Here is a 13,879-nt window from a genome sequence, read left to right as displayed (position 1 = left end):
CTACAGTCTGGAACCGCGCGACCACTACGGTCGCAGGTTCGAATCCTGCCTCGGGCATGGATGTGTGTGATGTCCTTAGGTTAGTTAGGTTTAAGTAGTTCTAAGTTCTAGGGGACTGATGACCTCAGAAGTTAAGTCCCATAGTGCTCAGAGCCATTTGGTGGTGGTGGTGGTTAGTGGTGGTTAGTGTTTAACGTCCCGTCGACAACGGGGTCATTAGAGACGGAGCGCAAGCTCGGGTTAGGGAAGGATTGGGAAGGAAATCGGCCGTGCCCTTTCAAAGGAACCATCCCGGCATTTGCCTGAAACGATTTAGGGAAATCACGGCAAACCTAAATCAGGATGGCTGGAGACGGGATTGAACCGTCGTCCTCCCGATTCGAGTCCAGAGCCATTTGAACCAATTTGATACATATCTGACAGATAGCAAAGTAAAATTTGACAATAAACTGCAACAATTTCTCCTTCACGACTCCGACTATGCCGTAGAAGATTTGCTATTACTGTAACGGGTAGAAAATGTTCGATAGGAATCACTAACTCACATATGTAGATTTAATAAAAGAATAAAAAGGAATTGATAATGTTCAGTATGTAGCCATATCTACAAATTAATTTTCAATGTGAATGTTGCATATCATAACGATTTGTCATGCAAATGATCAATGGGTCATGAAAGTAACTAACTTACTAATTAAACAGCACCCACCGAAGGAAACGATGAAAAAGTTGATAATGCAGCACTGGACGACAGGAGAAAAGCTAAATGAAATAGCTAATGCCGTAGACAGAAGAAAGGGTATGATACACTTTATATGATAAGACTAGTGCAAGATTTGTGGTGCTTTTCTTCAATGATGTAAAAAATGCTGAAACCGATGATTGGACTATTTAAAAAGGAATCTAACTGATTTTGTGGACTGATTTCTTACAGGGGATAGATTTGAGTCCAACACATTATGCCAGAAATGAACAGAAATCGCAACAGTCGCTGGAAGATCCTAGATGTTGAATTTTCATTTTTGAGCATACGAAATCTGCTTGCGACAAATCTCTTCCGCGTGATAGGGTTTTAAAATCTTGCAAATCCATCCTAACAGAACGTCCGAGGGCACTAAGTTAGCAGTATCACTGGGAGCTCCAACCATTAGTACAGGGATCACTACTAACCCTTAAGACGTGCTCACGTATGTTTATTACGCCTCGTCGGTCAATATTCTACACGAAGAGTTGACGCCTTTCACGATTTCAGTCCGCTGTCTGTTTTGCCTAAACTTTGTGTTTGAAAATTAAAATTTTATCGATTAGTAATGTAAATAGCCAATCAGTTGCCGGAAGTTGATTTATTTAAAATTGACCTAGGTATCGATACTACTCTGAATGTCTTCAGAAGTACATCATATTACCTAAAAAATTATGAAAAGCCAAACAGTAATTTGTGGTTACCAGTTATGATTTAAAATAATTAAATTCCGTAGTTGGAAACTGAAACCATTACTTACTTGGTAACATTGATTGAAACTTGATACACGAATCAGGAGCTAACCACTGAAGTCAAATGCATTAATTAAAATTAAATGCCCATTTAAAATTGCAAGGGTAAAATACATATGGCTGTTGAACAAAGCAGATAATTTTAAGCTAAGAGCAACCATAGATAAAATACTCGTTCATAGTTTACAGAGCTTTCAAGCAGTAAAATCCAGATGTTAAAATGGGTAAAAGTGATGAACGTATAGCTGAATGAAAGCTCGTTAATCCACTATAGCTGTATTTATTGAAGTCCTTGTACACTCGCACAGATACAACTACAGTGGATCAACGAGCTATCATTTAGCTATATCTTCATCACTTTTACCCATTTTAACATCTGGATTTTACTGCTCGGAAGTTCTGTAAAACTATGTTGAACAAAGGCTAACAACAAAGTAAAACGCGTAGCGTCTACCCACAGTGAACACGTAAACTACCGACATGTTGCGATCTCATGTAATAAAAAGCTTAAATGTAATCCTTATATTTTTCCGAACCGACAATCTATGTCGCACCAGTATAAAGCAACGCAACAGCAATGTCGTAACAATAGGCAAATAAAAATGAAAATTAAGAAAGGTACCAAATAGTATTAAATGGACTAACTACTACACTTTTCCATAATATATAAGTCTAAAGACTGCATTAGAGGAGATAATATATCACATGCTTCTTCAGTGAAAAATTATTGAGGAAATTAATGCTTGAATACGTTGTTACAGACAATAACACATAACAGTACCCTCTTGGTAGACTAGTCAGTCAAAGAGTAATGCCATCTATTGAAACTAATGGAAAAATATTATGAAAGGAAATGTATAAAGAAAACGAGGGAAGTGATGTTGACAAACAAGGAACCGCAGCAAAATATTTACACAGTCGCAAGTATTAGCCGACGGCACTTCGCGTCCCGTGGCCATTATCTGAAAAACGCGGTCACGTTACACAAGTAAACAAGTACAGTGGTGGCTAAGGGAAACACGTAGCATTGTGAATGATCTCAAGACAGTTGTGAATATACTACCAAGTGGTTCAGCATGTTCGCGTGAAATATCACGACAAAACGAAGCGCCGTCACTCCAAGGTGCAGTAATAAAGTAGGTAAATAATAACGGTTTTAAATCGTTAAAGAAACCTCTGTTTCTCAATTGCAAATGTTCATTTAAAAGAAGACAATCTTTTCTTGTCGTGTATCTAAAAATCTCCAATTCTTCTAGTACGTATAATATCCATCCTTTCTTTTTTTTATGCACGATTTCAAATCCTTGGGTTCTTTTGAGTTATGACATGGCGTTAGCAAGTGTTCTGTGGATGTAGAATAATGCACATTATTATCTTTTTTACCTAAAAGACGTTCTTTATATCTAATAGTAAATGCCCTTACAGTTTGTCTGGATAAAATACTAGACGTCAATTGCATGTCATTTTGTTAACACTTGAGTTGCGAAGTGGTTCAGCATGTTCGCGTGAAATATCACGATAAAACGAAGCGCCGTCACTCCAAGGTGCAGTAATAAAGTAGGTAAATAATAACGGTTTTAAATCGTTAAAGAAACCTCTGTTTCTCAATTGCAAATGTTCATTTAAAAGAAGACAATCTTTTCTTGTCGTGTATCTAAAAATCTCCAATTCTTCTAGTACGTATAATATCCATCCTTTCTTTTTTTTTTTATGCACGATTTCAAATCCTTGGGTTCTTTTGAGTTATGACATGGCGTTAGCAAGTGTTCTGTGGATGTAGAATAATGCACATTATTATCTTTTTTACCTAAAAGACGTTCTTTATATCTAATAGTAAATGCCCTTACAGTTTGTCTGGATAAAATACTAGACGTCAATTGCATGTCATTTTGTTAACACTTGAGTTGCGTAAGGGTAGTTTGCGATTTTAATATTATTAATTAAGCTTTCCTTTAAGATGTTGTCAGTGGAGACTGCTACCTCGCAAACATATTTTTTAACCAACGACGATCTAATCCCATAAGTAATTTTTTTGAGTTATCAATCTTCTGACTGGTTAGTTTGATGCGGTTCACCACGAATTCCTCTTCTTGCCAACTTCTTCATCTCAGAGGACCGCTTGCAACCTACGTCCTTAATTATTTGCTGGATGTATTCTAATCACAACCTTCATCTACAGTTTTTTCCCCTCTACGGCTCCGTTTAGTACCAGGGAAGTTGTTCCCTGACGTCTTAACATATGTCCCCCACTTCTTGTCACTTCATTCCATTTACTACTTTCCTTTCCGATTTGCATTTTAAACATTCGTCTGTAGCACCACATCCCAAATGATTGGATTCTCTTCTGTTCCCCACAGTCCATATTTCAAAGATACATTGCGTGTAAAAGCCACTGAAATGGGCCTTTCATTTTCATCTTTCCCATTTCTACAGTCGCCTAGGTAGTACATCTGTTTATTCATTTCTTTTCGAAACTTTTGACTGCTGTAAATGGTTCATACCCATTATTATATGACACAGCTTTTAATTAAATTTTCTTGCTTTTGCTCTCGCCAAAACAGATAGGTAATTGAGAAAACCGCTTTCAAATATTCAATTGTTCATTCCGACTAAATCTGTGCATTACCTTCCTAAATCATCCCAATCTAAACGCGACACTTCATTTCAAGTAAAGACTCAGCCATTCCCTTTCTTTTTTTAAGGGTATCTCTGAGTTAACTATCTCTAATCACATAATTATCAGGAGAAAGAAAACTGGCGTTCTACGGATCGGAGCGTGGAATGTCAGATCCCTTAATCGGACAAGTAGGTTAGAAAATTTAAAAAGAGACATGGATAGGTTAAAGTTAGATATAGTGGGAATTAGTGAAGTTCGGTGGCAGGAGGAACAAGACTTTAGGTCAGGTGAATACAGGGTTATAAATACAAAATCAAATAGGGTTAATGCAGGAGTAGGTTTAACAATGAAAAAAAAATAGGAATGCGGGTAAGCTACTACAAACAGCATAGTGAACGCATTATTGTGGCCAAGATAGATACGAAGCCCACGCCTATCACAGTAGTACAGGTTTATATGCCAACTAGCTCCGCAGATGACGGAGAGATTGATGAAATGTATGATGAGATAAAAGAAATTATTCAGATAGTGAAGGGAGACGAAAATTTAATAGTCATGGGTGACTGGAAATCGACAGTAGGGAAAGGAACAGAAGGAAACTTAGTAGGTGAATATGGAATGGGAGTAAGGAATGAAAGAGGAAGCGGCCTGGTAGAATTTTGCACAGAGCATAACTTGATCATAGCTAACACTTGGTTCAAGAATCATGAAAGAAGGTTGCATACATGGAAGAAGCCTGGGGATACTGGAGGGTATCAGATAGATTATATAATGGTAAGACAGAGATTCAGGAACCAGGTTTTAAATTGTAAGATATTTCCAGGGGCAGATGTGGACTCTGACCACAATCTATTGGTTATGAACTGCAGCTTAAAACTGAAGAAACTGCGAAAAGGTGGTAAATTGAGGAGATGGGACCTGGATAAACTGAAAGAACCAGAGGTTGTAGAGGGCTTTAGGGAGAGCATTAGGGAACGATTGACAAGAATGGGGGAAAGAAATACAGTATAAGAAGAATGGGTAGCTTTGAGAGACGAAATAGTGAAGGCAGCAGAGGATCAAGTAGGTAAAAAGACGAGGGACAGTAGAAATCCTTGGGTAACAGAAGAAATATTGAATTTAACTGATGAAAGGAGGAAATATAAAAATGCAGTAAGTGAAGCAGGCAAAAAGGAATACAGACGTCTCAAAAATGAGATCGTCAGTAAGTGCAAAATGGCTAAGCAGGGATGGCTAGAGGACAAATGTAAGGATGTAGAGGCTTATCTCACTAGGGGTAAGACAGATACTGGCTACAGGAAAATTAAAGAGACCTTTGGAGAAAAGAGAACCACTTGTATGAATATCAAGAGCTAAGATGGAAACCCAGTTCTAAGCAAAGAAGGGAAAGCAGAAAGGTGGAAGGAGTATATAGAGGGTCTATACAAGGGCGATGTACTTGAGGACAAGAGATACGATACTGCGTGAAGAGTTTGACAGAACACTGAAAGACCTGAGTCGAAATAAGGCCCCGGGAGTAGACAACATTCCATTAGAACTACTGACGGCCTTGGGAGAGCCAGTCCTGACAAAACTCTACCATCTGGTGAGCAAGATGTATGAGACAGGCGAAATACCCTCAGACTTCAAGAAGAATATAATAAATCCAATCTCAAAGAAAGCAGGTGTTGACAGATGTGAAAATTACCGAACTATCAGTTTAATGTTACAGCTGCAAAATACTAACGCGCATTCTTTACAGATGAATGGAAAAACTGATAGAAGCCGACCTCGGGAAGATCAGTTTGGATTCCGTAGAAATGTTGGAACACGTGAGGCAATACTGACCTTACGACTTATCTTAGAAGAAAGATTAAGGAAAGGCAAACCTACGTTTTTAGCATTTAGAGAAAGCTTTTGACAATGTTGACTGGAATACTCTCTTTCAAATTCTGAAGGTGGCAGGGGTAAAATACAGGGAACCAAAGGCTATTTACAATTTGTACAGAAACCAGATGGCAGTTATTAGAGTCGAGGGGCATGAAAGGGAAGCAGTGGTTGGTAAGGGAGTGAGACATGGTTGTAGCGTATCCCCGATGTTATTCAATCTGTATATTGAGCAAGCAGTAAAGGAAACAAAAGAAAAATTCTGAGTAGGAATTAAAATCCATGGAGAAGAAATAAAAGCTTTGAGACCGATGACATTGTAATTCTGTCTGAGACAGCAAAAGGACCTGGAAGAGCAATTGAACGGAGTGGGCAATGTCTTAAGAGGAGGATATAAGATGAACATCAACAGAAGCAAAACGAGGATAATGGAATGTAGTCGGATTAAATCGGGTGATGCTGCGGGAATTAGATTAGGAAATGAGAGGCTTAAAGTAGTAAATGAGTTTTGCTGTGTGGGAGCAAAATATCTGATGATGGTCGAAGTAGAGAGGATATAAAATGTAGACTGGCAATGGCAAGGAAATCGTTTCTGAAGAAGAGAAATTTGTTGACATCGAGTATAGATTTAACTGTCAGGAAGTCGTTTCTGAAAGTATTTGTATTGACTGTAGTCATGTATGGTAGTGAAACGTGGACGATAATTAGTTTGGACAAGAAGAGAATAGAAGCTTTCGAAATGTGGTGCTACAGAAGAATGCTGAAGATTAGATGGGTAGATCACATAACTAATGAGGAGTATTGAATAGAATTGGAGAGAAGAGAAATTTGTGGCACAACTTGACTAGAAGAAGGGATCGGTTGGTACGGCATATTCTGAGGCATGAAGGGATCACCAGTTTAGTATTGGAGGGCAGCGTGCAGGGTAAAAATCGTAGAGGGAGACCAAGAGATGAATACACTAAACAGATTCAGAAGGATGTAGGTTGCAGTAGGTACTGGGAGATGAAGCAGCCTGCACAGGATAGAGTAGCATGGACAGCAGCATCAAACCAGTCTCTGGAGCGAAGACCACAACAACAACAATCACATAATCGAGCGTGTTAGCGTAAGGCTCTGAACTCACATATTGGAAGCGCGGGATTCAAATTTCCCTATAATCACTCCGACTTAAAGTTTTATTGTTTTCCTAAATTGCGTCTGCTAAAGTTTAAAAACTTTTCTTGAGTAAGGCTGTGGGTGTTCCACTTGCTATGATCTTGATTCGCCGGGACATTAAATTCTAACTGCTTCCTCCTCCTCCTCCTCCTCCTCCTCCTCCTCCTCTCAGAGCTGGGTTGGAATCTGTGCCTGGCAATCCAGATTTGAGTTTTCAGCGGTTTCTCTAAATCATCTATGGTAAATTCAGTTTTGAAATGTTCACTGCCTCTCCTCCCCCCCCCCCCCCCCTACCCTTCAAGTATTAAGTAGTCCGATATTGTCATCCGTATATACACTATCGAACCAAAAGCATCAGGACGCCGATTAGTGGACATTCAATGTGCTTGAAATCTGCTGGATACGCTTTCAATGAGGTGCCAATTTCTGTGGAGGAATGGCAGCTCATTGAAACCAGAGAAGGTTCTGTGTTGGATGCTGGGGTCTGGAGCTAAGTCGGCGCTCTAATTCATCCCTATATAGTTACATTGGGTTCAGGTCGGCTCTCTGGGCAGTCTAGTCATTTTCAGGACTGCAAAGCTGCCGTGTGCGCTAGCTCTGAGCTCTTCTGTAGGCCTCACACTACATTATGACGTAGCTAACGATCATCTTTCTACGGCTACATGGAAGGTGCCACGCACCTGTTAGGTCGTATTCGCCAACTGCTTGTCTGCTTGGAAGCGAGTGAGATCGAACCATGTGGATAGCGAGTGATGGGGAACGACTGCCGCTCATTCGGTTCGTCACGTGGACCCAGTGCTCTAGTAAAGTTCGCAACATCCGTTGTATTCGATAAAAGTCACATGTGTGTCCAGGGTCATGCTAAATGGTGAGCACCTTAGGGAGCTGTTTTTTAGCCTGGGTACAGGGACGGAGATGCCTTGTATCCCGAGCTGGGGACTGATGAGCTCTGCCAGTTGTTTGTACCTGTAAGCTGTGGGAAAGCGTCAGCGACCATCATGGGTACAAACACATCTCTCTCTCTCTCTCTCTCTCTCTCTCTCACTCACTCTCTTTTTCTCTCGGGAGATGGCTGTTGAGATGGAACAGTCACTAACAGGCAACCTTCTGGGACCCTGTTGCGCCTCAGTTGTATATTGTTTACCAGTGTACCTTAACAGGGAACCCCAAGCGTGTGTCAAATTTTTTAGTGTGAGAAGAAGAGAAGCACTTATTTTCGAGAAGGGATCACCCTTTATATACAAAAAGGTCCCAACTAATTGGCTAGGACCGTAAAATCTATTAAATGGCTACGTAATGGACCATTGCTAGTAGTAACAGCGACAGCACAGCAAGCCACCAACCTGTAAGCTGTAAGCTCAGAATAGTTGGCTGATTACCTCATTATGGTTGAAGTGCACCGTACTCTTAATGACAGTCAACGGTTAGTAACATGCGTATGAACACGACAGAGCTGAAGGAAGAGTGCTGTCACTGAAGTGCATAACGTGTACAGCGAGCAGAACACTGGAAAAAGCAGCAGAATCATTTACGATGACGTTCGAATCGACCTTTTTACCATATTATATTAAAGCTGGGTTTCTTACTCTAAAATTCAGACCACAGGTTCCCAACACCATAAGGTGTTCCACGTGCCAGAAATTTGGGCACAGCACTATGGTACATAAAGATGCGTGTGGAAAGTAAGGTGTGGTTGCCCATGCTGAAAGCACTATCTGTACCTCCCCTGACGTCTGTATCAATTGCTCACGTCCACACCCAGCGTGGAGCAGAGAGTACATATTTGTCAGGGAAAAAAAGAAAACCGAGAAATTGAAGACGATGAAGCATACCACACACTAAAGCAAACAGGATTTACGAATCCCTTCAGCTCTCCACTTTTACAACTTTTGCCGTTGCACTCACGGAAAAAAATTAGCGCTTCCACCAGAGACTTCGTCGATAGAGTCTGACACAAATAAATTCTCTTGTAAATGCAGCTGTGGAAGCAAAATTTTGTATGAAATTGCTGCTGTCACCAAACCAACTTTTCTAATAAGTTGCGCTTCAACACCTGACGTAGATACTCCATTGCAAGGGAAATGGTTGAAAAACCCTTTTTCTCACCCTAAATCGGTATCATCAAATTAGAAGATGAAGACTAAGGCGAAGTGAAGCGTCAAGAAGCTAGCAGAGCATAAGATGCACAAACACTCAGATGATGATGACACTTCATGCACAACCGAGGTCTGATCTGGTGGATCTTTAAGTCCTGTTAGATTTCCCCTTTTGTGAAGTACGGGGTTGGCGCTTAAATCCGGAAAAATGAAACTTTTTTTTGAAAGCAAATTTATTAAAACAAAATACAAATGTAAATGAAAATCCTTCTACATATAAGTAGTGATATCTTTCAAGACTAACATTACTTGATGTGACCCCCTTCAGCCGTAATGACCACCTCCAATCTTGCCCTGAAGCGATCGCACGTACTCTTTAAAACAGCGCTGTCCATATTCGTGCATGCTGCTTCGACAGCGGTGCGTACAGCTGCGACATTAGGCTGCTTCGTCTTATTGGTACCTCTCTCGACTACGCGCCAAACATAGTAGTCGAGTGGGTTCAAATTCTGTCTATTCGGGGGCGAGAATTCCTTTGACCGGAACAAATCAACGTTATCCGAGAGCCAGTTTTGGACTAAATGGTTCGTATGAGATCCTCCTCTCCCATCCGACGCATTATTCGCTCGCCTACATTCAATACTGGTGCCAATTTGCTTAGCGACTGCCCCGGTCCTCCGAAATCAGAGCCTGAGCCTTTTGGATGACTGCCGCAGTTCGTGACACGCGTATCCTTGAATGAGTTTTCCTCGCCGTGATAGCGGAACCTTCCCCAGACTTCTCCGAAGCATTATACATGCTCATAATATCGTAAACAGTTGATATCGGGTGCCCGAAGAATCGAATTACTTCAGTGGGCGAACACCCATCGCGAAGACTTTCGATAATCGCGGCTCTTCGGTTGTACTCCGCATTTGTCCGTAACATCTTGGCCATTTTTATGCTCTGACTGTTTACTAGATACCTATGGCTTCCAAGAACTCCAATCGTCACCTCCGGATGTAAACGCCGCACACTGTAGGTTCTCCTACAAGCAGGAAAGGAAGGTTAAGACAAAAACCTCACTTGTAAATGGTTCCTGGGGTACAATGAAACAAGGACGTCTTCAGAACACGTGAGGAACAGTCGACATTGTTAGCACAGGGAAGATCCTTGTCCCCTGTCGACAGGAGGCATATTTTAAACGTGCCGACGCCCCTGTCCTCAGGGGATACTGTCTCCACCGAAAAAATTACCTCCGTGGGGACAGGGCTAAAGCCAGAGTGGCCATCTTTGTGAATGACCTATCACTCCACTTTTGTCTCTCTTAGAACAACTATTCGGGCATTTCCTATAAAAGTGCACATCCCATACAAAGTTACACTTTTTAATGTGTATCTGCCACTCAACGAAGTTTTGGTTAGAGAGGCTCTTTCTGACTTGATCTCATAACTTCCTCAGCCGTTCCTACCTGTGTGAGATTTTAATGCACATAATGTGCTATTGGAATCTGCATCAGCGTGCCCCAGAGGTCGAGTTGTTGGAAGTCCCATTGCCCTAAAGTTACTTGCATTCCAGTGACCGCTTTCCTTACTGGATACACCTCTCGGACAGAGCTGTCCCTGAAAAGAAGCCACCACGTTGGCAAACTGGACGCTGTACAGCCAACTGACTATTTTGAAAATCGTGACCGTGTCCAGAACTGGATGGATTACATTACCAGAGTGATCCACCATGCCGCTGAAGTGCAAACTCTAGTACAAGCGTTTCGAATCCTAACACTGCCATCTTCGTATGTATGCGTACTCGTGTATCTCATGTTTAATAGCACCCACTCATTCAGAGACATCTGCAGCATTCACTAAGGGAGCACTATACAGAACGATTATTTGCTCTCGGATAACACTTACTTCGATCTCGGATCTGAAAAAACAATGGCTAATGCTGTAGAACGTTGTCAGACAGTCTCCCTCCCTTCTACGGACACCTTGCACACAAAACAGCTCAACTGAGCTAGGAGTTTACAACTGCATTGCAAGTACAACCAAATTTAGAATGTATGACCGGAAGATCGCTTGACTGATAATGTTCATCTCGGATCCGTAGACTATAAAAGGAGGCTTGATGGCCACAATCGATCAGTCTTCTGTGGTAGTTGAAAGTGTCAACCTGGATTCCTCAAAAGTGCTAAACATCCCTCGGTAATTCGGAAGGAAGACAAGACCAAGAGACGAACACTTTGAATATTGGTTATTTCCAGAGAACCTGGACAATCTTGGTACTGACACCGACAACATTAATTACACCGAAAATGGTATACTCCTTAGCAAGAAGAATGTAAATGTGCTCACGCCCACCACAGAACCGTTCTGGGACAACATTTGGACAGTTAAAATCTGTGTTCAAGTGGACTGTCAAGAACGATTAGAGAAAGGACGGTCTGTGTGGAAGGAGACTACCCGAGATACAGCAACGTTATTGCGAAAACGAGAAGACAACTGGGATTAACTGCTTAACATAAATGACCTCTAATTGTAGAGTAAAGATATATAATAAATTCGTATGCTGGATCACAAGCATGGGAGTGAACAAAGTTATTGGTAATTTCCTTATAGATTTTATAAAGTGCCCAAACATGCGACTACAAGAAAATCTTAGGTCTTCCTCGTCTAGAGAACGTAATATTACCAGGCCGGAGGCTACAATATACGATTATAGAATGGATCATGTGTTTGACTCTATGCAAGAGTGTTCAAGTGTGTTAGACGTTAGACACAAACAAGCAGTATTTACAATTTGCTCCACTGTACCCTGTGCAAACAGCTGGCGTGTGGTGTCAATTAACAGATAATCTACAGAAAAACTGCTGTGCGGTATTTAACAACGTCCTGCAGTTTGTGTATTGGGGTAATACGAATACCCGAAAATTAGCTGGTGTATAGGTAAATCTTCCAGATACTCAAGACCGGGATAGTCTTGTAAGTTATGTTATACAGCTATAATTATCTACCTATGAACTACGTGGGGATTCTTAACATTGATTCCAACAAAGACGATGTAAGTGTTGTAGAGAACTTTTATGTTAAAGCAGAATAAACTCATTTTTCTCAGCATATGACATAGTTTTCCACAATACTGATAGATATTGACATTGCAGATTTAGGACTGGTTGACACAAACAATTTTATACTACAAGTCTTAAGAAAAGAACTAGTGTATCGAACAGACAAACTATTCGCTATTAAAGAAATTACTCTTTTAAGTGAAGGTTATTCTATATGCACACGCAAAAGGAAACTGGAAATGCAGGACACCGAAGTCAAAAAACAAAAACCGGAGTACATGGCAGCCGGCCGCTGTGAACGAGCGGTTCTAGGCGCTTTAGTCCGGAACCGCGCTGCTGCTACGGTCGCAGGCTCGAATCCTGCCTCCAGCATGGATGTGTATGATGTCCTTAGGTTAGTTAGGTTTAAGTAGTTCTACGTTTGGGGGACTGATGACCTCAGATGTTGAGTCCCATAGTGCTTAGAACCATTTGGCGTATATGGCGAAAATAACTGCCATAAACGAAGAATGTAGACTGCTGTTGGAAAAAAAAAAAACTATTTCAGGTGTGCAAACAAGACTGACATATCGCTTTAAACATAATGTATGGAAGAATCTGGCTACGACTGGCGAATATAAAATACCTGCTTTTACAGTAAACAGCACTGGAGATTGGTCAGGTGTTGGAATACTGGCCGAAATCAGTGGGTTACTATTCTTTTGGCTACCTAGGTTCGACTACTTTTCCAAGTCACCCAACTATCCTTTTCTGCTGCTTTGCAAGACAATCACTGGAAAGACATATGCAGATTATCGTAAATAGGAGACTGTTTATGGAGTATTGGCAGGGTAGTCTGCTTGGAAATCAGTGGGTAGGTGGGTGACCTGGAAAAGTAGTCGATACTAGGTAGCCGAAAGTAAACTATAGAATAATGAGAGTACTTACATATCTGTCTAGGTGTGGCCCCTGCTGGGGTCATGTAATATTGTTATTAACAGATAGACACATCCTTTCCCTGTGCTGTCCACCTCCACAGTAACATCTCCCACACAAGTGTCCCAGTTATAAAAGTGTGGAGGGGGTGCATGATCCTCATTGGTCCAGAGGGAGGGGGAAGGGAGGGGAAGATGGGTTCCCCACCATTTTTATGTCACGTGACCAGTTAAGTAGCACAATTGCCTGGATGAGTCCCCTTGATCAACTCCCAGTGGTTCTCTGGGGGGGAGGGGAGTGGGGGCACCGAGGACCCCAAGCAGGTAACCTGACACCGGATTTTCTTATCTTAGCAGCAACATCCACTGTATTTGGAATTGGTACTGCTATCCTACTTACTGATACAAGGACATTGGGTTCCACACATTGCTTTTATTGATGTATCGTTTCTGGCTTTAAGTGGACGTTCAAAGTGTCATCTAAATGAGTAAATCGCTACACAAAATCAGTTGCATTCCTTCTAAAGCGCACAAACATTATTTTCGAGCCTTTGCCTTTGTCAGCGTTCATCTAATGTACAACCAATGATGCAAAAAGCTCTATGATTGTTAATTATTCCCTGCGAAACATATCAAACTGTTTCTTCTGATATGGCTTTTCGTACACCTTTAACGGCCGATACTCTATTAC

General features: G+C 41.2%; 1 protein-coding gene across 1 annotated transcript in view; it reads right to left on the bottom strand.

Moving 5' to 3' along the window:
- LOC124723156 overlaps nt 1–13,282 on the bottom strand; it is a 205,431-nt gene extending 192,149 nt beyond the window's left edge. Inside the window, exon 1 of the mRNA XM_047248346.1 lies at nt 13,202–13,282. Within this exon, the coding sequence (XP_047104302.1) occupies nt 13,202–13,203 (2 nt within the window). The 5' untranslated portion in view covers nt 13,204–13,282. The remainder of the gene's footprint in view (nt 1–13,201) is intronic.
- Between the last annotated feature and the right edge of the window lie 597 nt (nt 13,283–13,879).

This window comes from Schistocerca piceifrons, chromosome X, assembly GCF_021461385.2.
Source record: "Schistocerca piceifrons isolate TAMUIC-IGC-003096 chromosome X, iqSchPice1.1, whole genome shotgun sequence".
Taxonomy (NCBI): Eukaryota; Metazoa; Arthropoda; class Insecta; order Orthoptera; family Acrididae; genus Schistocerca; species Schistocerca piceifrons.
This window is presented reverse-complemented; position numbering and strand designations above follow the sequence as displayed.